At 37.7% G+C, this 23,327-nt stretch overlaps 1 protein-coding gene across 1 annotated transcript; it reads right to left on the reverse strand.

Annotated features, from left to right (window-relative positions):
- On the reverse strand, window positions 1-23,234 carry KDSR (3-ketodihydrosphingosine reductase). Its single transcript, XM_027727940.2, has 10 exons — window positions 23,024-23,234; window positions 15,486-15,575; window positions 14,295-14,351; window positions 9,504-9,569; window positions 9,260-9,355; window positions 7,992-8,183; window positions 6,152-6,235; window positions 3,134-3,217; window positions 1,165-1,266; window positions 1-819 (listed from the first exon to the last, which is right to left on the reverse strand). Exons 1-10 carry the CDS (start codon window positions 23,129-23,131, stop codon window positions 700-702), a joined length of 999 nt encoding a protein of 332 aa, XP_027583741.1. The 5' UTR covers window positions 23,132-23,234; the 3' UTR covers window positions 1-699.
- Window positions 23,235-23,327: the final 93 nt, after the last annotated feature.

Here is a 23,327-nt window from a genome sequence, read left to right on the forward strand (position 1 = left end):
ACAACGTACTTCAAAGGCCAGAAGAGCTACAGACCTGATCACATCTCCTAGCATTTCTCTGTGGGAACGGGTTCTTCATCTCCCTTTAGAAAGTATGCATATATTAAACCATACTTTTTAATTGCTCCCAGACTGAGAAAGCTTGGATCATACAAATGTATTTGCCATCTCAGGGTTTCCACAGTCACATGTTGGATAGAATAAGGAAAGCTGTCGTTGACAGAAGGATCTGTAGATTGGCCAAAGAAAAATCTAACATTCTAAACTAAAAGCAGTCCCAAAACATTATCAAAAGGTATCAACTTGTTCAGGGGACTTCAATCTATTTCAGCCTGGGCTGTCATGGTACTTATTTTGTCCATAAGCACCAAGTGAGAAAACTTAAGTATTTGTCCAGAATTACCGCATATAGTCCATTCTCAAATTCTACTCTGCAGATCACTTACAAGCTCTCCAAATTCTCTTCAACTCAAATCATCAAAAAAAAAAAAACAACTATCTAATCCTCATTCACATTTTTGCATAGTTTGGCATTTTCTGGAGTTGTACTTTTGCTTTCTTTCATAGCTTTGGAGGGGACTCCTCTGTCACACAGGCAAGTACTTCCAGTCTAAATCCTTTAGGAGCAAAACTGAGTCCCACTTAAGCAGCTAGCTGTCCAGGACTGGTTGACATTCTTCTTTCCACTCAAAATAAAGATTACTCAGTTTTATCTGCACTTTCAGATTTTTCCCTTTGCATCATGCAGCGACGAACTATGCTGTCAAAACTTCCTAGGTAAAATAGGCCAATGATTCGAAAAATGCCCATGCAAACAACCTGGAAACAGAGAGAAACATCCTTTAATTAATTTAGGATCTTGGATTGCAGTATATTATTTAGTCATGAAATGAAAAAAAAAGTTCTAGGCAGGTGTGTTGTATAACCTCCAAAAAACAAACTCATGAAAACCAACCTAACTATGTAACAGTTCAGGCCTGAGTAGCAGGGGGTGGTCTTAGTTCACCCGCCAACTTCAGTTTGAAAATACTACTGCAGTTTTCAAAACCTGTCAGTATTAACAGCCATTTGACGAAAAAACATTCAATATTCACATAATGTTCTACATTTTAAAGTATTTTGAACTATTAAAAATTGTGACAACAGGGCCTTCCCAAATCTTACCTGCTGGAGACCTTCAGTAATAGAAGTAACCGGTGACATTCCACTTGTCAATATTGACAGCATGTAACCATCTGATCCAACTGAGCTGTTAAAATTCCCTTGCTGGATGGAAGGATTAAGAAAACAAAAAGGAATTTACCCAGTTATGGCAAATCATGATGTGTCTTATTTCAACAGTTACTCCTGATGGACACAGATGACTGATATAACTAACAAGAAATATTTTTATGTAAAAAAATATTACCTCAATTAAGAATCAAAATATTAAAAAATATTTTGGGCTATACAGCAACATTCCAAAAAGCATTCACTTAAAAATGGACAAGGAAGCTAACCTGTCTTTAGAGAGAGGTGTGCTAAATTGCTGCAGATTTTTACAAGATATAGAGGCTCTAAGTTTCTTCTTGAGGCATGCTTAAAACAGATGGTGGATAAAATGCATGATGGTCTTCACTGTAAGCACATTTGAGAGACAGAATTACACCCTAACTCTGTCAGGCCACCAATCACTACCCGAATTGTGTAATAAAATACAGCTTGCATTTTGTTAAAATTAGTTTGCTTATCACATGAGATTTGGTAAGGGAGTGTATTTCAGATGTTAGGTAACAGGTCCCTCTTCATCTACATCAAGGATTTTTAACGTGCTCTCCTCAAAATTGCGAGACACAGCCTGCTAAGCACTTCAGCTGGCAGAAAAGGGGGGACTGACATGAGGAAAAAGTTTGGTTGTTTGGTTTTTAAATACTCATCAGTAAAATTGCAGTTCTATAGCTCTGACTCCCAGGCTTCTCCCATTTGTTTCCATTACACTTTATGCTGGAAAACAGACTGTCTGAAACAGTGCAGGACTAGATCTATGGAATGCGGAAGTGGAAGGAAAAGGTGGTGTTCCCGAATCAGGGTTAGGGGTGAATCTATGCAAAGCAGTAGAGGTTATTAGATTTGATTATTTCCCAGCACACACCTGAGAGGCCTGCGAGCACACAGATACATTCTCATTTCTATTTTAGTCTCTCAGCTGATGGCTAGAGTGCATAAAGACCACATCTGAACTAATATATGATACAAAGTGCTGGAAAGTATGGTATAGAAATACCAGATTCTTAAGGTCAGAGAGGACATTAGTTTTCTTTAAACATCAAAGGAGAATACTGTGTTGAGATAGTACTTGCTTTTAAAACTCACCACGCCAAAATCAGATATGATTTTGTGTTTCTATGCTGTATTTGTGAAAATACTGTAAAAACTTCAAAACTGAACACCTGCTGTAGATGTCTCATTGAAGGTCAAGAGTATTTGGAACTGCAAAATAATTGCAGATTTTAGGATTCAATCAGTGTGCTTTATGATCATGAAGTTTCATGTTTGTTTCTTTTCCGAGGTACTCTGTGAAGCATGCAAATGTTCCCCAGCACAAAACATTGGAAAAAAAATCCTCAGAAAAGCAGTACACCTTTAATCACTAGGAACGGCATTTTATGTATTGTAATCACTCATAAATCGCATACTTTAGACAGTAAAAGCCAAAAGAGGTCAACTGCCTTCCTTTATGTATAATTATTTTTATATGAACTCATCTTCAAGAAAAATAAGACAGTACAACAAGCTTTTGAGGTTAGACAAATGGTATTTGATACATAAAAAGTCAATAGAGTTTAGTGCTTTCAAGAAAGTCATAATCTACCTTTGAGACATTGCATCATACGGATGCATCATTTTATTCTGTCTATGTACAACTTCAGATACCTTTTACTTTCAAGAGATTGTATAAAATCATTTGTGGGCACAGTGGCAAAAGAAGAATAAAGCAAATAAATAAATCCTGTTCAAACTAACCAAAGAGTACTGTTTTGTGTAAATTGGTTTTGCATTTAGCTTAGCCATTATCTTATGGTCTTAAGTAAGCATGACATGTGATCCTAGCCTCTTCAACACAGGACATACTTTAGAAACATAATTTACTTACTATGGCATCTTTGACTATAACTCTGGCAACTTGTTCTGCTTGGCAAACAGATGAAGTTTCAGAAATCAGCTTCGTCTCTAAGGGCTTTAGTAAAAAAACACCAATATAAGTTTAGCTAAAAACACCAATATAAGTTTAGCTAAAAACACCAATATAAGTTTAGCTAAAAACACCAATATAAGTTTAGCTAAAAACACCAATATAAGTTTAGCTAAAAACACCAATATAAGTTTAGATAACACCACACAGGAGAGAAAAATATGCATGTCAAATTTTAGTTTTGGGTCTTTTTTCATAGATGACATCACTGTTAGCAAGTGGTATCATACTGTCACCTAAAACATACACTTAAAGATCATAAATAATAGTCTAATTCTACAAAATTTTACAAATTTTTCCTTGAGTAGTACTTTTTTTGTATATAGTTTACTATGAAATGGCTTTTTCCTCCCAAGTATTTTATTCTCAGTAGAAGTTACCAAAATGCTTAAACTACTTCTCCTCAACACCTGTGTTAGTCCATTTATGGTTTTTTTGCCAGAAATGTAAATAAAAGATAGGCCTTAAATATTTTAAGATCCTACAAATCAGCTTGCTTTTTTTTTTTAATTTCTCCATCTCCACACACTGTTATCTACCAAAATCCATCACTGTATTTTATTTCTTTGTGTTTTAGACCATTTATACCTTTTTACCTCACTAGAAGAAAGCAATTATGACAGTTATTTTAGCAGTCACAATTTTTTTCACCAAAAAAACCCCCAAACAAGTTTAGTCTGTTACAAAAACAAATGGCAAAATATGATTTAAGGTATTTAGAAGCATGTTTGTCATTAATGTCCTTTTAACAAATAAAATTATTTGTTATAGAGATAACTGCCCAGGAAATATTTAAATGCTCAATATCTTAGAGACAGATGGTTCCACTGATGAAGCAAAAACAACGCTAAATTAGGGAGAAAGGAGTATTGGTTGCAAGTTCACTTGTAATGGCTAATTCAGTTACATTTAATAACAAAATTTAATTGAAGCATTTAAGACTACTCAAATACTGGGACTAGTTTAATTCTCAGATTAATACTTTAAAAAAAGCACTTCCAGGGAAGAGTTGAGCAACTACAGGTTTCTCACTATCAATTTGAAGTACTAGAGTAATTAAATTTCACAGAAACACGCCTATTTCCAAATATCTGTAGAATTACGAGTTCTGATTTCATCGACCAGGCTCACTGAAACTTTTATTTTTTAGTATGTGTATTTTAAGGGGGGTCATCAGTATCTTTGCCAGCAGAAATCACATACAAACAACTTTTACATGCTTTCCTATAGTGATAGGATTTGTGTCATCAGATCTCCATTTCATAGCCCTTATTTATTTTTAAGCTAATTGGCCAGTATCAAACAGATCTGAAAAAGATAAAGGGATATCAACAGTAACTAAAATACTGCAAGTTTGGGGAAAAAATAGCAGCTGTTCTGAAGCAACAGCTAAACTTAATGACTGTAGAGAATAAGGCAGGCAGAAATCAGCCATTTAATACTTGATCTGGCTAGTCAGCACAGCTGTCATTTGTAAAGCAGTTACCTCAAAACAAAAAAAAGCTAATTTTTAAAAACATAGAAAAGCTGTATCCTAGTTCCTGATGTTTTATTTTACCACGTTCAACGATTACAGAGAAAAATGGCCCAGTCCTAAGGAAATGCAAACTACAGAGGCAGATGTTCTAAGCTAAGTAGTATTAAATAAATGCCACAACAAATGACTATCTGAAATGTCAGAGTAATGCAATGTTTCAGAGATTTAAGGTACACCATCATATTAGGAGCAAGTCACCCGGAGAGTTCATGTGGGCTAAAACAAAGCATAATTCTCTCCTTAAAAGACAAGACTTTTTTTGACAAATAAGATAAATCTCCCTGAATCTCTTTTAAAGAGAAATCTCAGATGAACAATGCATTCTGCTGGTGACTGTATTTCCCTGAAATAGGCTATTATGAAGAATAAAATCCCAGAGAATATGCAAGCTACACAAGTATCTGCAGATGTCTAATTCTGGCACTTTATGCGGATGTGTGGGAGTATACATTTAATACAGAATATCTGTATCAAGAAATGATGAAGTAAGAATTGTGTTATACAATCCCTACTGATTCCTATTCAAAGAGTGAAAGACAAAATGGAATGCAAACCCAATTTCCAATTATACGTGATGGTGCATGTTGAAAAGATGCTTGAAAAGATTATATCCTTAGATATCAGATTTCTAGTTCACAGTATGCAAACAAAAAATAAGATAGATTTTTCTCTGGTTATCTGATGCTTTGGTCTAAATGGGGCCTAAATGTGGTTTTTGGAATTAATAGTTCATATGTATGGATATGGTAGATGACAAGAGGTAACTAGAGGTCAAAACTTTCACTTTTAAGGTAATTCAAATGAAAAAGGCCTACTGCTGACACATCCTTCTGAAAAGTGAGACAGTCATTTCCACTGCAAACACAGTGCAAGAGAGTTTCCTTTAATACTAAAGAACAGCCATTATGGAACTGGGTCATTATATACATTCATACAGCATGGTTAGGCTGGCAACTGCACTTAAAGAACTGAGGTTTATTTTGATCTGTCATATCCGTCACAACAACTGCATATTATCAAAGATGCAAAATATGAATATTATATTTGTTTTATTAAGCTTTAATATCAAAACAGTGATTTTACAGTTTATTATTCCACAACAATATTCTGATTGTATGCAGGAAGACTCTGCAGTGCTTCAGATGTTAAAGGCAGGTAGTTCTTCCATTTAAAGCTAGAACAATAAACTACATGAAATTATCCTACAAGCTATATAACTCTGAGCAGTTAAAAACTGATAAAACTGAAGTGTTTATAAGTACTTCTTAAAATCTTAATATGCCCTGATTTCAAAAATACTACAGAAATAAATGATATATAAAATGCATTGCTTATAACAAAATGAAGCTTAAAAAATTCAGTATTACTGAAGGATAATTTACCTTTGTTTTACTTTCTTCTGCAAATCCAGGTGTATCGGTATCTGGAGGATAGGCCACCGTTACGTAGACATTATAAGGTTTTACCTGTGTTTTACAAAAGCATTAAGTATTATCTTAATACTGACAAGCCTTTACATGTCCCTCACGATTTCACTGATTTCTCTTGTACCGATGAAATTCAGGAAGCATGAATTCAAATTGCTTCTCGTGTTAAGTATTCAGCACTTACAAGACTTGCAGCTTTGTCAAGTGAAAAAACACAACAGCAAAGATTTTAAAAAGGGGGTTGTGGTGCTTTTTTAATAAAAGTCTGTAAAGACTTTGCAAATTATTTGATGAATCTAAGACATTTAGGAGGAATATGAAAGTAGTTTAGGTTTATAATTTTACCAATTTCAGTTTTTAAAAAAAGACTAAACTATTGCCAAACACCAGTACCCAACATTTATAAACACAAGGCCAAAAAGGCTTTCACTTGGGCACATTAACAGGCTTTTCCCTTGTTGTTTCCATCAACATATTTTCATTGCTGGACAAATAAGAGAAAATAAACAACAAAAACATAAAATTCAAATTTGTTATCTTTAAGAGGCATACTCAAGTCACAAGGCTTTTCAACCCATGGTAAAAACTTGCAAGAGGTCAAAGTCTAAGGAGACAAAAAATAAGTAGAAAATGTGAGGAAAAATGGAAGGTCTTACGTCAAGGATTGCATTTAGTTATGTATTTGTATGTAAGTGTCATGGAATTAATATCCCTTAATGCACTACTATTCTAAAACTAATACAATGCAAATCTGTACTCCAATGCAAATAAAAAAGCTTTTAACGAAAATATTAGAGAGGGCTATGATAAAGCAAAGTGTCGTAAAATATTAAGCATTTTTATTTATTATGAAACATTCTATATTGAAAACACTGAAATACCACATCACAGGCCCATAAACACCCTATTTTTAGTCTTGAGTAATTCAGTCTTCACAAAAATATTTGTCACCAGCCTGAAGAAAGACCCTACATTTGCGTTGTTCTATTTGGCAGACCAGAAGTGACTAGAGTCAGTTTTACCACACATTCTTATCCTGAATAAAGGCATACAACAGGGACTATGTAAGGGTCTAGAACTAAACACAGGCACTTTTTATATAAACACTTAGCAACTCAAATATACATTCTTAACGGAAGAATAAGAAAAGTGATTTTCAAATCAGTTTTATCTGTCTTACTACAATGTACTTACCAACTTGCTCCACTGAATAATGAAAAGGGTGTTTGGTTTTAGTCAGAACTTAAGAATAAGCTTAGATCATTGCAGTATAAAAAGCTTATATGTATCAAAATTTGGAAGGGTGAACCACTGTCCACACAATTTTTTTTTGTGGCCAGTCATCAAATTCTAGCTTGCAAGTATTACTGTTTCATATGGTTCACATACCACTTACCATGGATTGACAAGCAAGATGGGAATCACCAGCCTCCCCCTCATGCATCCATGTGATCTTCAGTATCATTCTGCACTTAGGACTTTGAAGAAGACTTTTACTCAAGTCTTAAAAATCAAGTCCTTTTAGTTAAAAGATTAAAAAAATGTCTGCACATGTGGGAGTCAGTTCTAGGAACAGATTCAATCTATTCCCTCTAATGCAACTGAAATCATCTTAGTTTCTGCAACCCCAGGCGAAGCAATAGGAATGTACTGCTGCCAAAAAAGGGCCAATAGCACATGGATATTAGCGGTGCTGCACAGTGCAAGAAACAACTATTTAAATGAAAATGTCCTTCACTGACAGTTTAAAAAAAATGTTTATAATCAAAATTACTTAAAATTATTGCACACATACCTCCATTTGCAGGGCTTCAGCCAACCCTCGAAGAGCAAATTTTGTTGGAGAATAAGCTGTATAACCAAATAGGCCTAATTGCCCAGCCTGAGATGATACAAATACAATCCTTCCCATTCTTCGTTCCTTCATGGTAGCGATTACTGCTCGACTCGGGTAAACACTACCCAGATAATTGACTGCCATTAATCTCTGTACAAACGATATTAATATGGTATTTGAGCCACAGATCCAGCTGTTTGGTCTTACTTATCAAAATCCCCCTATTTCAGTCTGCTTTAACAATCAAGTTCACTAGATCTGTAGTTCTATCAGCTGGTAAAAGAAACAACAGTTTTTTATTCTACAGCTTCATAAACTTTTATAGCTAAAAAACTCACTTCAAGCCAAAAGAAATCCTGTCTATCTATAAGTCTTAATAGCATCCAGGATACTGATAATACTGGGAACCATATGTCCTTAAAGGAAAAAAGAATATCTGAGGGAAAAGCTAACCTGAACAATGTCCAGGAAGCAATACATTTATGCATTATGTATGAAAACATACTGAAAGTTTAAAGAGTCTTCTAAAACAGGAAACAGGAAAAATGCAACGTATTTATGCATTTCAGAGATTTTAATCTTTGCCAGGATAAGGAGAATTTCACTCTAGAGAAGACCTAAAAAACAACTCATAGTCTATACAAGCAACAGAATGGATGATTCAGACTTATTATAAAACTATACGTATTTAATATTTTCAGATTATTCAACATTATCTGTAGATGAATGGAGGTTTGAGGGCTGCAGGCATAAAGTAACCAAAATACAGATGGTTTGGGGTTGCTTTTTGTCTTTTCACCAGAGCAGCAGCTTCTCAAGCTGAAACAACTTCTGCACCTCACTACTGAACATTGATAACAGCTGAATTTTTCTTAAACAGGTTAGAAATATTTTTAAAACTCTTCACCAGAAAAAAAAATTAAACTATGTGAAATTCAGTGCCTTTCACAGTGCCTTAACCTACAAAAATAAATGCCAGGCTTTTCTGCCATCTTGAGGACACTCTGTCCCAGAAGGATAATTCACTCTTCTGACCCATCAATGGACTGATGGATAGATGAGAAATTAGAGGCAACCCTTGCAAATCTAAAGATACTCTGACAGCAAGCACAAATCAAGTGTACTCCTACAAACTCTGCAAAGACTGCAAGGAATGCAATCTAATTGTTAGAATGCTTAAATAAGAAATAATCATATGATGAAATTAAAAAAGTATGCTCACTCACTTCAAAAGAATTCACTTCAATATCCTCAAATTTTCCTGTAACTGATGTTCCCGCACAGTTTACAAGCATGTCAACTGGCCCCAGCTTCTCCTGAGCCTGGAAAAGGGCATAGAGGTTAAGACACTTTTTAGCAGGGAAAAAAACCTTCCTATATCACAGTATAAATTATAAGAAACTATTTCCAATAGAAATACCACACATGGATAAGGCTTAAGATACATAGGTGAATCAGTTTTTTCCTCACCTGTTTTAGAACATTCTCCACCTGTTCGTAGTCTTTAGACACATCAACAGAAATACAAAGTACAACCTAGAAAAGGAAAGTGAAAGAACATTGTCACAACACACTAAGTCCAGTAACTGTTGAGTCTCAGCCTTTCAAAATGAAACAAGCCTGATGTCGTATCTTTTCCAGAAAAAAGTCTTTTTGACAGGACAGTTTGCACCTCTGCCACACTGGAGAAAGCAATCCTTGCTCCCTCCGAGCTCCTCCCCCTCACACACACATTTTAGTATAATAAAGATTACATTAAAAACAAATAAACACTTCATGATCCTCAAAGCAGCAAGTCGTAGAAAATAGCATCTCTAATTTACTGTACTAAGATACACTATTGCCTGAGCTATTTACATGAAGTTTAGTAAAATCTATTTTAACTAAGACAATCAAAATTCTACAGTGATACATTTAACTTTCATCAGTGCTAAACAAGTCAAACCATTTGTGTGGCTTAGGTTCCTCTTTAAGAAAAAAACTATTTTTTCCCCACATCGTAGAAAGGCATGGTTGCAGAGTATTGCCCTGAAAGTGCAGCACCAGAAGTTCTGTTCCAAAATTTAGAAAGTAAGTGTTAAAAACCTGCTAACTTTAGTACTTGCAATGCACGCTACCTCCTTATTTCATAAAATATTTTTTTTAAGAATAGTAGTAAACCTAGTTGTGTACTGCTTCATGGGGACATGTCAAGGACGAAACTAAAATAAAAATTCTATGAGAAATTGACTCATTGCACAGAGTTGTAAATAACTAAGAAGTGAAGTAATATTTACTCCTTGTCTGGAAATCAGACATTAAGGGGTTTAATTTGAAAGATACAGAAAAATTAAAATAATCATTGGCTAAGGATGAATTGGGGGGAATAGGCCATTTCCTTGAAAGTTACTGATTACTTTCAGCAAGATAGTCTCACGATCTATCTTTTGAAGCACCTTCAAAATCAACTTCTGGCCAAAGCAAGCACTGCTTCTTTTGGGCTGCCATTTACAAACTCTAAGACTGCTGCAAATGCCAGGTATTGACAAGTAAGTTACCCTCTCTGCTAAGCCATCAACAGAGCTTCAGGGCAATTCCTCATCTTGAAAAGAAAAGAAATCTTCTATTGCAATAAAAGGGGAGATTCCTGGATTCTTGTTCCAACTTCTATATTCTCTGTTACTTTGGTCAACTATTTAAACTCAGAAGTGAAATAAAATAAAGTTATCAGTAGTTTGTAACAAGTATCCTCATGACCACTTGTCATGGAGCAGATGGGCACAACACACACACACACACACAAAAGCTTACCACAGCATAACTAACTGCTTTGGCAGCTAGTCATTTGTCAGTCCTGCCCCTGGTCAGACTGCGACACTTCTTAGCTGCATAAACAGAATCTGCCTGCCATTCCTGTACAGCAGGTTGGCTATTCCTGCCTCCCAGCATTGTGTGTAGTTGGACATCAGAGTAAACTTGTGGCACAAGTTATTGGTGGGACTGTATGCATCTCCCCTTAAGGCATGTACTACATTTTGGAAACATTTATCTTTTCCGTATGTTTAAAAACAAAAGAGCAGTTGAATGAAAACAACATCGATTTATTATCTGGATGTCTTTGCAAGATCAGTGAAGAGTTTAAATAAATCACAGTTCTTAATAAAAATTGGAGCAATTTGTTAATATATCAGATTGCATAGATTATTTATATTGTGAACAACACGCTCAGGAACTATCGCAACTTTTATTGACTACTATCACATTATACAATTCACCTCTCTGCTTCTATTATCATACGTTCTTTCTGCTACAATATATTAATTACCTTCATTACAAAGCATAGACTATAGATCCACATCTAGGACACAGAATATGCTACAAGAAATAGTCTAATATCCCCAGTTCTGTTTCTTACCATTTGTTTTAAATACTGCATGCTGTTGGATCACTAATAAAGCTTTCCCAATAAAGGATCAATTCAAGTCCCAGTGAAATAACTGGGAATATTCTATATTAGAAAAAGGATTTAAAAAATATTGAAAAAAAACTCTAATGGCAAGGATTTTTGTTCCACTGCACACCTATATCCATAAAACCCCACCATCAGCACTCTACATCACATGCAAACACTAAAATGTATGTATATGTCAGACACTGGTTGTCAATGCAACTTGGTTTCATGAATATATCCAAGAGCTGAACAGTGACAGCAACATGCCCAAGAAAAAAGTAATCTTTGCGGAGGATCTTTACGTCTTAGCTTGATATGGGACCATTTCATGTCTTCATCAATGACACAGGCAAAGGGATCTGCAGCAAGTTTGCAGATGACACCAAGCTGAGTGGAACAACTGACAGACCTGAAAGATGGGATGCCATCCAGAGGGACCTGGGCAAGTTCGAGGAGAGGCCCATGGGAATCTCATGCAGTTTAACAAGACCAAGTGCAAGGTGCTGCACCTGGGTTGGGGCAACCTTTGTTATCAATACAAGGCTGGGGGATAAACAGATGGAGAGCAGCCTTGTTGAGAAGGACTTGGGGGTGCTGGTGGATGAGAGGCTGGACATGACCCAGCAATGTGTGCTTGCAAGCCAGAAAGTCAATCCTATCCTGTACTGCATCAAAAGCAGCGTGGTCAGCAGGTCAAGGAAGGTGACTTTGCCCCTCTACTCCGTTCTGATGAGGCCCCACTTGGAGTGCTGCATCCAGCTCTGGGGCATCCAGCACAGGAAGGACATCGACCTGTTGGAGTGAGTCCAGAGGATGAATATCAAGATGACCAGAGGGATGGAGCACCTTTCCTATGGAGACCTCTCCTATGGGAGAGTTGGGGTTGAACAGCATGGAAAAGAGAAGGCTCCAGGCAAACCTTACAGCAGCCTCTCAGTACCTAAAGGGGGCCTACAAGAAAGCTGAAGAGGGGCATGTAATAATAAGACAGGGGGGAGTAGCTTTAATGAAAGCAAGTAGATAGCAATAGGAAGAAATTATTTACTGTGAGGCACTGGAACAGGCTGCCCAGAGAAGCTGTGGATGCCCAATGCCTGGAAGTGTTCAAGGCCAGGTAGAGTTCCAGGATGGAACTCTGAGCAACCTAGCCTAGTTGAAGGTGTCCCTGCCCATGGCAGGGGGTTTGGAAGTAGATGATCTTTAAGGTGTCTTCCAACCCAAATCATTCTATGATTCTATGATCAAATGTAACAATCTGTCCATGTTATCCACTACCAGACATCATCCTTCTCTGCACTCTTTCAGTAATCCTTTTGTACAGCTTCTCTTGGTTCAGCTACTGTCACTTCCCAGATTTTGATCTGCTGTTCCAGTGCAAGCTCTGCCCCAGACTCCCTGCTTTCTCCAGTTCTGTTCTTTGCATTTAGATCAGGCAGGCTTCCCTGAGACCATGTCCACCACTCAACAATAGCTACAGAAAAGCCGGCCTACCTATCACCTCCACTGCCTACTGCTTAACCTGGTTGCAAGTACAAAGCTGCTTCTGCCAAAGCAGTCCTGTTCAGCCCACACTTGCTCAGCCTTGAAGGTACTTTTGGAGATTTTCACTGAAACTCTTATGAACATGCACTGAATAATACTCTTTTTAAAAGTCTGCATCTATCAAGCTTGGACAGATTTTAACAAGAACATCCTGACACAGTGTTTGACAAGGGATTAACTGTAATGCTAAGCTTGGGAAACTGCTAGAGCAGCTAAAAGAAAATGGTTACCAGGATTTTTTTTTTTTTAATAGGCAAAATACAGTTTCTCCTCACCTCAAATGGCTTAGATTTTCAACCAAAGTTGATCTGAGTAAGGCAGCATGTACAGAAAAAAAATCATCTTGAGCCATTTGACAAAAATATAAGGAAGTGAAGACAAAATCTTACAAATGGAGGCATTAGGAAAATTCTATATAAACTAGAACTAACGTTATTGCCTGCAAATATTCAACTTCTTTCATTGCTTCTTTTCAACAGAATATCTAATTTATTAATTCAAATCCCTTTTCATGGACAAATAAATTGCTTCTATTTGTAATCATGAAACTAACTTAGTTACTAAGTGACTTTCATGATCAACAAAGTTCTGGAACATAAGAAAGGAGAAGTCAAAGATATCAACAGTTTCAATATTATTTCCCCTCTCCCTTCATTATTAGTACTGAGAAAAAATTGTTTTAGCATTTTGCCTCAAAGTTGCATGTTTTGAACACAGCAAGCTTACCTATTCTAAGTTAGTACTTCTGCAAGGTCTAAATCATTGCCTCTATGCACAAATGCATTATCTATTCAGCAAAGCAGCTTCTATGTTTATTAAGTCTCAGAACTTCACAAATTTAACTTGTGTATCTGTTACAGTACTTTGCCAGGAAATGGAACACAAGCATGATGTAGTGAAATAAACCTGGGAACAAATATCTACACTTCTTTCCCAAAACAAATGCAAAAAGCAAGATATTTGTAGAAAAAAAAATGGTTCTTCCACTTCATCTTAAAGAATAAAATGCTTATCAAGTGACAGTAAATTGCACTGATCCAAAAAAGCATGCTACACCTACAGCTGAAGAAATCTTTTACTAAGAAAAGCAGCCTAACGCACTAGCTAAGCAACATCAAACATAGCAAGAGCTCAGAACATGTCATGTAAACAGTCTGAATCTTGAATTCAAATACTGAGTCCTCATTTATTTTTGTCAAACAGTTTTGTTTTAAAGACAGGACTACAGAACTATGTTGCAGTGATTACCTTAAACAAAACACACAAGCCCCTCTTACCAGTGATCTTACCTGCTTGTCATTAACAGAATACTTTTCTATTTCCTTCTTTGTCTGCAACAGCTTGTTCTGAAATGGATAAAAAGACAGCTAAATCATTGTCATTCTGAGAGCAATTTTAGTCTTCAGTACTTCAATAAGGCTTAAAAACATCCCCTAAAGCCCAAAGTTACCCTTGTCTAGTTAAAGCATTTTAGTGTTGTAATTTTAAAGACTTATGGACATATGATCAAAACATGAAATTTATCAAGCTATCAGAGCTCACTTATCTGTTTTTCACTTAGTCCTCCAAAGCCAGTAATGACTTCTATAGATTTAATGCTTTTGTTCCATACTACAGAGAGCACCTAATGCTGTAGAAAATAATTTTTCTCCTTTATTTTGACTCTATTTTATATGTACGTGACATCACATAAACTTTTCTGAAGAACAATCACTGTCATGAAATCACAGTGACAAATCTAAAATCTGGTAAATTCAAATTGCCATAATCTTTTCAAGAAAAATTCTGTTAATTCTGACTACATTCAAGGTTATGCAAAGTAAGTTGTCTAGCGTAAGTCAATTATCAAAGACAGCTGGGACAGAGAGCCAAAAAACAGTTATATGCTTTTATTTCCCAAATATTTTTTTTCTCTACAAGTAAAATAACAGCCTATTCCAAAAACAGAGTCATTCCAACTACATCTGAATACCCTTAGTTAAAAAGACCCCAAACCAAAAAGAAAAACAAACCCGACAAAGCAATCGTTTTTCTTCCAAATCTTCCAATCCTTTTTCCTGATGATGAAGAGTTTTTCACTAGTAAAAAATATAATGCTGACTAGACACCAATATATTCTGTGAATTTTAGGAACTGTTTTTAATCCCCCAGTTGTCACTGTAGGGAAATTCTACAGTTTTAAAGAATATGGGGTTTTCCTGCTTTCGTCCTCTGGCACAGATCTAAGTGAAATAATGAATGCCATTAACAGAAGCAATAGCTCTGGCAAAGTTTTAAGGTATGCTAATCACAAATTCCATGTTGGGCTATGCTTCTTAAAAAGGCGGCCACCTCTGCTATTCAAAGACATTAATTTGGAATGCCTGGAGTCCCCTTACAATATACACCAAAGAAGTATGAATAATTATCAATTCCAAAATTATCCCCCACCTATATTTTGTGAACAGAGTTTAGCCAGTAGAAAATACACATACACTTACCTCATCTCTTGCAATCAGTGTTATGAAAGCACCTTGCTTATAACATTCAATAGCAATACATTTTCCAATTCCACTGGAGCCTCCAGTTACCTAAAAGTTATTTGAAAAAGGCAGCATTAGTCCAATATTCTCATTCCTTCTCCCATATATACAAGTCAAGTGAAATGAAACTTCTGAAAACATACTGAGGTTAAAATATTACACGATGAGATACAAATACAGAAGATACTGTTAGCTTACTTATTCAGTATGAATGAAAAATATGATCTGAGTAGACTGATGAATCTTTGTTTCTACCCCAAACCCAGTTTTACCTCAGTGGCAATTTTTGCTCATTTTTTATGTCAGGCACACTTAGACCCACTCCCACGTCAGCGCTCTCACATGCTTTTGACTAAGTCTGTATGCTATTTCTAAAAGCATGTTGCTAGAAGCTTGAAATCACTATTAATGCCATAATAACACAATTACATACCACCCCTTCATACCTGTCACAGTAGAAGTTATTTGTAAAATTGGCAATTGTATAGTGCCTTCTGAAGATATCATCACATAAACATAAATAGAAAATACCTTCTTTCTTATTAAAGAAAAATTCCATTAACTCAACAGTTGTCTCTCTGTGGTATATTTGTCATTCCCCCAGTCTGGACCCTGATCTGCCCCTGTGCCATCCCTCAATTTCAATGTAGTGCCATTTCCAGCACCTAAACTTCTGCAACCTTTTCTTCTTCCTCCAAATTGTAACACTGAAGTAGTCTTATATGTAAACAGGAAGTTAATATTTTGTCTGTAGACAAATGCAGGGATGACTACAGTTGTCCATCACATGGAGGACACGTGCCAAATTATACCAATATACAGGTTAAGGTCACCTTACCACCTCTCTTACTAACCTCAATAAACCTATCTATGAACTACATGTGGAACAAGATGCAGATAACAACCCTGCCCTCTCTTTTTGACTAAAATAAAAATGTCTGCCTGACATGCCTTTCGATGACTTGGATCATTCTCAGTCTGCATGTGCCTTTGGTTTTCAAATAGACACTGGTATCTTCCTTATATACCCAATTTATTTGAATTTTTCTTTAACAACATATTAAGAGTCATACTGAGAAAATACTGGAACAAAATACCTAGAAGCGGTTATTGTAAAAAAACCCATGTTGATGAAATGAGTTAAGAAATACAAATTCCCTACTAACTGGAAAAAGATGAAATTCAGATTTCTCTGAAAATCATCATCTTTTGCTTTTTATCAAAACCTTGCCAAAGACTCCAGAGAAACACATCACCTCCATTTTAAGAAAATGGAGGCATTGAGTTAATTAATGTAAGAGCAAAGATCCCATTCTCTAACTACACACCCTATCAAAAGCCTTGTGTCATCTCCTCATTTGCCAGTGCCTCAGTTTTGTATTCAGAGATGCACTATCCACAAAATTCTTTCCACTCCTGGAGGCAGTAATGTCAGAGGAGTCAGAAGTACATTCCCATGAGTCACTAAACTCTTCTTTCATTTGAGTATTTTACCACTTACTTTCAAATACAGCTTAGTGCATATCAAATAATCCCAGCAAAGACTTACAACACTATCCATGGTTTCTGGTTGGTTCATCTTCAGCCACAAATGGGCCAAGAATGGGTGTAACATCCACAAAGACTAATTTCAGCTCTTTAGGCTTCCTCTGTTATTAGAGAGAACTGCTTCAGATTAACTTCTAACTGACTCTGCAAGATTAGCTTCACACCACACTAACCTCTGAGGATGACTCCAAGATGCATGTCCTGTTCTAGAAATGTGAAACCTGGTCTGTAGATTATCAACCAAGGGTGACTGCTTTCAGAGTAAATGAAGATGGCAAGAGTTGCAAGTGTTAATGATTTGGGACTTCAGTGGAACCACAGAATTAATTTAATGCTTTGTTATGGAAAGAAGTCACAAATACACTGAAGTTTTTAAAATACATTGCGAGATTTCAATACGTATCTGAAAAAATAATGCGATACATTCGATCAGACCTCAGTTCCACAGCACTTGTGAGATGCTTCTACAGATTTTCAACAGCAGCAAGTACACAAGAACATGAACTAATCAAGGTGCATGGAAGATTGCTCCAATTCCAATTTTTGGCGTAGCACTGCAAGACAGCTGATTACTACCTGCACAAACTGGTGAGTATCATGAACGGGTCAACTACACCAAGTGCTTGAGGAATTTTCTGCAGGTGAAGGTACTGGCACCAAGTCTTCAGCTTGTCAAACAAGGCTAATATTCATTTCAGAAAGACAAGGTCTGAAGTCATGCAAGAAATGGAAAAAGGAAGTTTTTATTTACAGTCATACCCAAGAACACTGGATAGGGCTCATGTCAGATTGGTCGATGACAAAATGAAATATCAATTAGCTGGGAACTTTAGCATTTAGGTGGGAGGCTGTTACGAGCATGTGGGAGGTTGTTAGTAATATACACATTCTTCAGGAATGTTAGCCATGAATGCTAATGTAAAAAAAATCCCTAACACTAGTGAAAAAGTGAAGCTGGCCTAAGCACATCTATGAAGTCTGTTAGGTAGCTAAGTTACTAACACAGATGCTCAGAACTAACAGAAGAGCACATATCGACCCCATTAAAGATGACATTATTATGGTAACTTACCATTGTGGCCAATGGTTCTACACTGTATCTCATTTGTATCCAACATTTGAATTGCCACTGATCCCATTTTTAAATTTCACTGTAACCCAGCATCAAAGGAGTTAGCAAAAATAAAAAATCTGGTCACTGCAACTCAAATCACAGACTAATTTTTTGACAAGAAGGAAAAATTAAATCCTAGTATTAACTCAGATGTTCAGAATGGAGCACTACCAGGTCTTGAGCAGTGTTATTGAGCTGTTTCTATGTTTAAGAATACATCAAACTAGCTGTTCATAAAAGCACCTGGCTCCAACTTCTGAAGCTACAATTCTTGATAACAGAGTTCAACTTTAGGGTTTATTTCCCCCTTATAAATGGAAATAGAGGGATGAGGTACAGCGAATTGCTCTGAGTTTCAAATTTGAGATACTGGAAATTCACTTCAATTGACGAGACAGTCCAACTCCAAATTAACAGAACTGTCATTAGGAGTAATCAAAATCAAAACCTGGTATGGTATCTCCAACAGAACTTATTAACTTTCACTTAGAACTGGATGCAGGCTGGCTTCATGCTTTCAGACAGTGCTCCAGTAGAAGGTATTTAGTTCTACTGAAACAGAACATCCCTTTAATCTGGCGTAAGTGTTAGGATGCCTGACTAGACTCAAAATGACCTCCTGTCAAACCACGTGGATGTATCCAAACCACAGATCATATCAGCCCCAACAAAGGAGCTACAATGTCGAGACACCAAGATTGGCCAGCCTTAAAGTTGGTTGCAGTTATCTATCAAGTTAGGTTCTATGCAGAAGTGGGGAAATTACTTCTGGACTAAAGACGACCCATCTGCAGGAGGATTTGGCATGACCATCCTGAACTACATTCACATGAAAGGGTTCTTGTCAATCTGCACAGGAGACAGTGCCAAGCAGATAATACCTTTACATTTCCTGCCATTGCTAATCCACAAACTTTGATAAAGTGCATTCATAACACTGAGATCTCAGTGTTTCGGTGTTTGCGTTGGGGTTTTTTTGGTGGGTTTTTTTGGGTTTTTTTTGGGGGGGGGGTTTCTTTGTTTGTTTGTTTATTTTCTTTTTTTTTTGTCACAAATTTCAACTTGGTTTTAGAAAGATTAAGGCTGGAACAAGGGGAGGGGACTACCAATAAAATTTCACCAAAGATAGCTTTCAAATGTCACTCAGGAAATTTACAGAATGCTGCTTTTGCACTAACATCTTAAGTTTTTGTTACATTCTTTTCCATCAAGCAAAGTACCTCTGTAGAAAAAGGAAAAGGCACAGAGAACATGTATAGAACAGGCATAACATCCCTGACAAAGGGCAGTTAAATGTGATACAAGTGAGTACAGTGCACATGAAGCAGTGGTGACTGTCTTATCCTATTTTCATATTCCTATCTACCATTATAACCAGCTACCAAAATAGCTTACTCTTACAGAATCAACGACACGTACTAGTATGTAGCCTGAGATCCAAGGAGAGGGTTAAAGCCAATGGCAAAATAAAAGATATATAAAACAGTCTTCTGAATTTCAAAGCATAGAGAAGTTCAGCACAAGGAGCAGCAGCTCTACAGCACAAAAGTAACTTTTATATCCTTTATTTGAGAACATTTTCCTAGACATGCTAGAAATAAAAAAAAAAAAAGAAAAAAAGTAGTATTAAACATCTAAAAGGCTTCTGTTTAAAATAAGCTAAACCTGATGCCTTAGCCAACTTGAGAGAAGTCCTTTTAATTTAATGATGCTAAGTGAGGCCACAAAAATACATTGCAGATATGGGCAGAGGGGGAACCCACAAGATTAGACGATGAGTAATTCAGAGTTCTGCAGACTCTCACTCTGAATAGCAGTCCTATTCTTTTCTCAGAATAAGAGACTCTTATAATTCTATGATTTCTCCAGAAACCATGTCTCGCCTTACACAGCAAGTGTAAGAGTCATGCTTCCATCATGCAAATGACTCTGGGAGAGGACAGAGGGGAAAAACACAAGTTTTCTGCTTCCAATTCCTATCCTAAAAGGCAGGCAGAGTCAGTTACTTAGCCATAATTCAAACATCTATTAACCATAACTGTTAGGAGTGAAGAAAAAATATTTTTTCTGAAGGATTAGAAGTGAAAAGAATGCTGACTTCAGTTGAAAATTCTACAATTGGTATGTAACAGCCTCTTAAGTTGGCCAATGATCTCCCTTCAGGAAAGCAACAGATATATTTTCATCATACTTTCAACAGGCCCCCAGAAAGAAGAGTTTGTAGATAAGATTGATTTTTTTCTGCTTCAGAAAAGCAATTTATTGAGGTATATCCTGAAAAATTATATTTACTGTGCAATGACAATCAGTCTCCCTCTGAAAGGGCTTAACCAGCTAAACATACAATTTGCGGGTCTTTATTCTTTTATTTATTTCAAGACTGGGTTTAACCGAGGCCTGATACTTAAACAGATTTTGCTGGTTTTCTGTGAGAAGACTTCAAAGAAGATAATGCTATGGTCCTTAAATATTTTTATGAAGTCTCTCAGTCATTTCAATAGCAGAGAACATTTACTCCCAGCATATGATGAAAGAATTCACTTCATACACACAGAGTGGAAAGCCTTATTGAACAATATTTCTGATTTACATTACCATCATCCAATATTTTTCTTTATGCGTGACATTAGAAAATTTGAAATCCAAATGTACAAGTGTCCAGCATTATTAACAGCATCTACTAATCTAAGAAGTAGTGAACTCTGGAACAACTATTCCATATTTCATTAGTTTTCATGAACACTTTAAGAGCATAACTGAAGTCAAAAATCAAACAAGTAATTCTGCAAATGGTGACACCAATAAAACTGTCTGCCCGCAGACTTCTATTTGTGTAATCAAGTTAGATATATCTACAGCCTTTTCCTCCATTAATATATTCTTGTAGTTACTTCTCTAGCTAAACTAATTTTATAAGACATGCAGGAATACTGTTCTTTAGACTTCCTCTTGTACCAAATTGAACTTAACTGCTAATATAGTTAGCAGCAACAGCTACAGGGAGGCTTCTCCAACAAGAACATTCTCATAATTTTCAATGTGAAATTTTTTAAATGAAGCATTCTGATTCTGATTAGAAGAACCAGCAAAATTAACTTTTAAAGTTTAATCACTATACAGAATGAACAAAGCTTTGGATAATTATTGTATATATAAATAAAACCAAACAAAAACCCTGAAATAAAATCTATTTAACTTTTTATGTTTGCTATTCTGTTTCTTCATAAAAGTCACAGAAGACCCTTAAGTCTCCTTCACCTTTGCTTCTGCACAGTACTGAAAGGTTCCTCCTTAATAATCATTACTCTTGTGGAGAAAGAGCCATAACCTGAGAACCTTAAAGCAACCCTGAACACACCTCACACAGAGTATGATGCTGTAAAGCCAGTAACAGCATGCAAGTAACACCTACTGCATAAAGTAACTTGGAAATACTATTGCAACTTGGACAGATCTAAATTACTCTGAGGACAGCTCCATCCTCCAAAGAGGAACTCCAAAAATAATAATAATAAAACCCCAAACAACAGGCATCATACAGAGCTCAAGAAAGAAAAAAAAACACCAAAAAACCTAAACCCCCCACCAAACAAATACCCCCCAAACAACCCCCAAAAACAAAAACTAGCAATTAAAACCTCAGATTATCTGTAAACTCACACCTAAAAGATCTCACTTCAGGATTATCCCAAACTCCCACTCTGATAAAAGGCATCTCCAAGCACTACTCACCCTTTAAAGTAAATTTAACCAAACAGTAAAAAACCATTTTCTCTGCACAGAACATACATACCCTGGGGAGTTAGAGCTGAGTTTAAAAAGCTGATGCTAGGACTATGAATCTTTGAACTGCTTAACTCATTTGCTCTTATGCGTCCAAATTCATTACTTTGCGACCCACCTGAAAGCACCTGGGTAGTGCTTCCCTTTCCTCCATCCCCCTTCCCCAAGCCACAAACTCACACAACTTCTAGTGGCGTACCACTCACGGACTGTTTTAACAGCACGTTCTTCTGAAGGCTTCTTTCTAAAGGCTTACTTTCTACTACCTTGTCAAAATACTGCTCAAAGGCATCGATATCTACGTGCTTAAAGATGAAAAGATGCCCCAGTGCCATCTGACCACTTCCTTTGTATTATTTCTTTTCCGTTTCCTCATACCTGGCTTGGTTTCTTACACCACGGAAACAATACGTTTTTCCTTTTGTTTATGAGCGCACCCACCAACCCTACACCCCCACCACTTAAATATCTTGGGAGATGCTAACAGTAAACAAAATTCGAGGTAACCGGTGACTTGGAGAGCGCAAAAGGAATGCCTCAAAAAGCCAGCGTTGAGACTGGAAGATGGTGACTCAGACCATCGCCTTAAGCCAATTGGGACACACAGCGGTTGTCAGAGTCATCGGGACAGGTCATTTCCTTATCACCCGGGACTTGTGGCTCCCGCGTTTTGGTAGCTCGGGGTGTCACTGCCAGCTCGCCAGGATTCCTCGCGATCCCGCGGGCACCCCTGGCGCTGAGGCTCCCCGGCCGCCAGCCCCTCCTCGGGCACGCTGCACCCCCAAACCTTCCTTCCCCGCCGAGATGCTCCCCCCGCTCCTGCAGCGGGATTCCCGCAGCCACCCCTCTGGCTCCTCCCGCAGCCTGCGCCCCCATCTCGGAGGGAGCGGCTTCTCCCCCTCCGCCCGTCCCTTCCCCAGCGGACACCATGGCCGGGGGAGGGTGGCTCGGAAGCCCCCCGGCCTCCCCCAGCGCCGAGGCCGAGGGGCTGCGGCCGCTCGCTCCCTCCTCCCCCCGAACCGTCCCCCTCCCGGGGGGGCGCCTCCCTCACCACGACGTGCGCGCCGGGCAGCTTGAGAGACTTGGGGCTGATGAGCGGCGACACCATGTAGAGGAGGAGGACGAAGGCCACGATGAAGGCGGCGGCCAGGAGCAGCATGGCTCGTGCTGCGCCGGCGGAGACGGGGCGGCGGTCCGAGCCCCTGGGGCGGGCGCTGCGGGGCGGGGGTCGCGGGGTCGCGGGGCCGCCCGTCCGCCTGCCCGAGCCGCGGCGGGAGCCGGCGGGAGCGGGGACGGCGCTGCCGCGGCGGGAGCGAGCGCGGCGGAGGCGGCGGGAGCGGGGAGGAGCGGAGCGC

This window comes from Pipra filicauda, unplaced genomic scaffold (genome assembly GCF_003945595.2).
Source record: "Pipra filicauda isolate LSUMZ 115617 unplaced genomic scaffold, ASM394559v2 scaffold48_size3843733_pilon, whole genome shotgun sequence".
Lineage (NCBI taxonomy): Eukaryota > Metazoa > Chordata > Aves > Passeriformes > Pipridae > Pipra > Pipra filicauda.

Coding starts and splice junctions, on each gene's coding strand:
- KDSR (XM_027727940.2), bottom strand. CDS start 23,131: ATGCTGCTCCTGGCCGCCGCCTTCATCGTGGCCTTCGTCCTCCTCCTC. Junction 1,267..3,133: donor TTATAGTCAAAGATGCCATA/GTAAGTAAATTA, acceptor CCTTCCATCCAG/CAAGGGAATTTTAACAGCTC. Junction 820..1,164: donor TTACTGAAGGTCTCCAGCAG/GTAAGATTTGGG, acceptor CTCTGTTTCCAG/GTTGTTTGCATGGGCATTTT.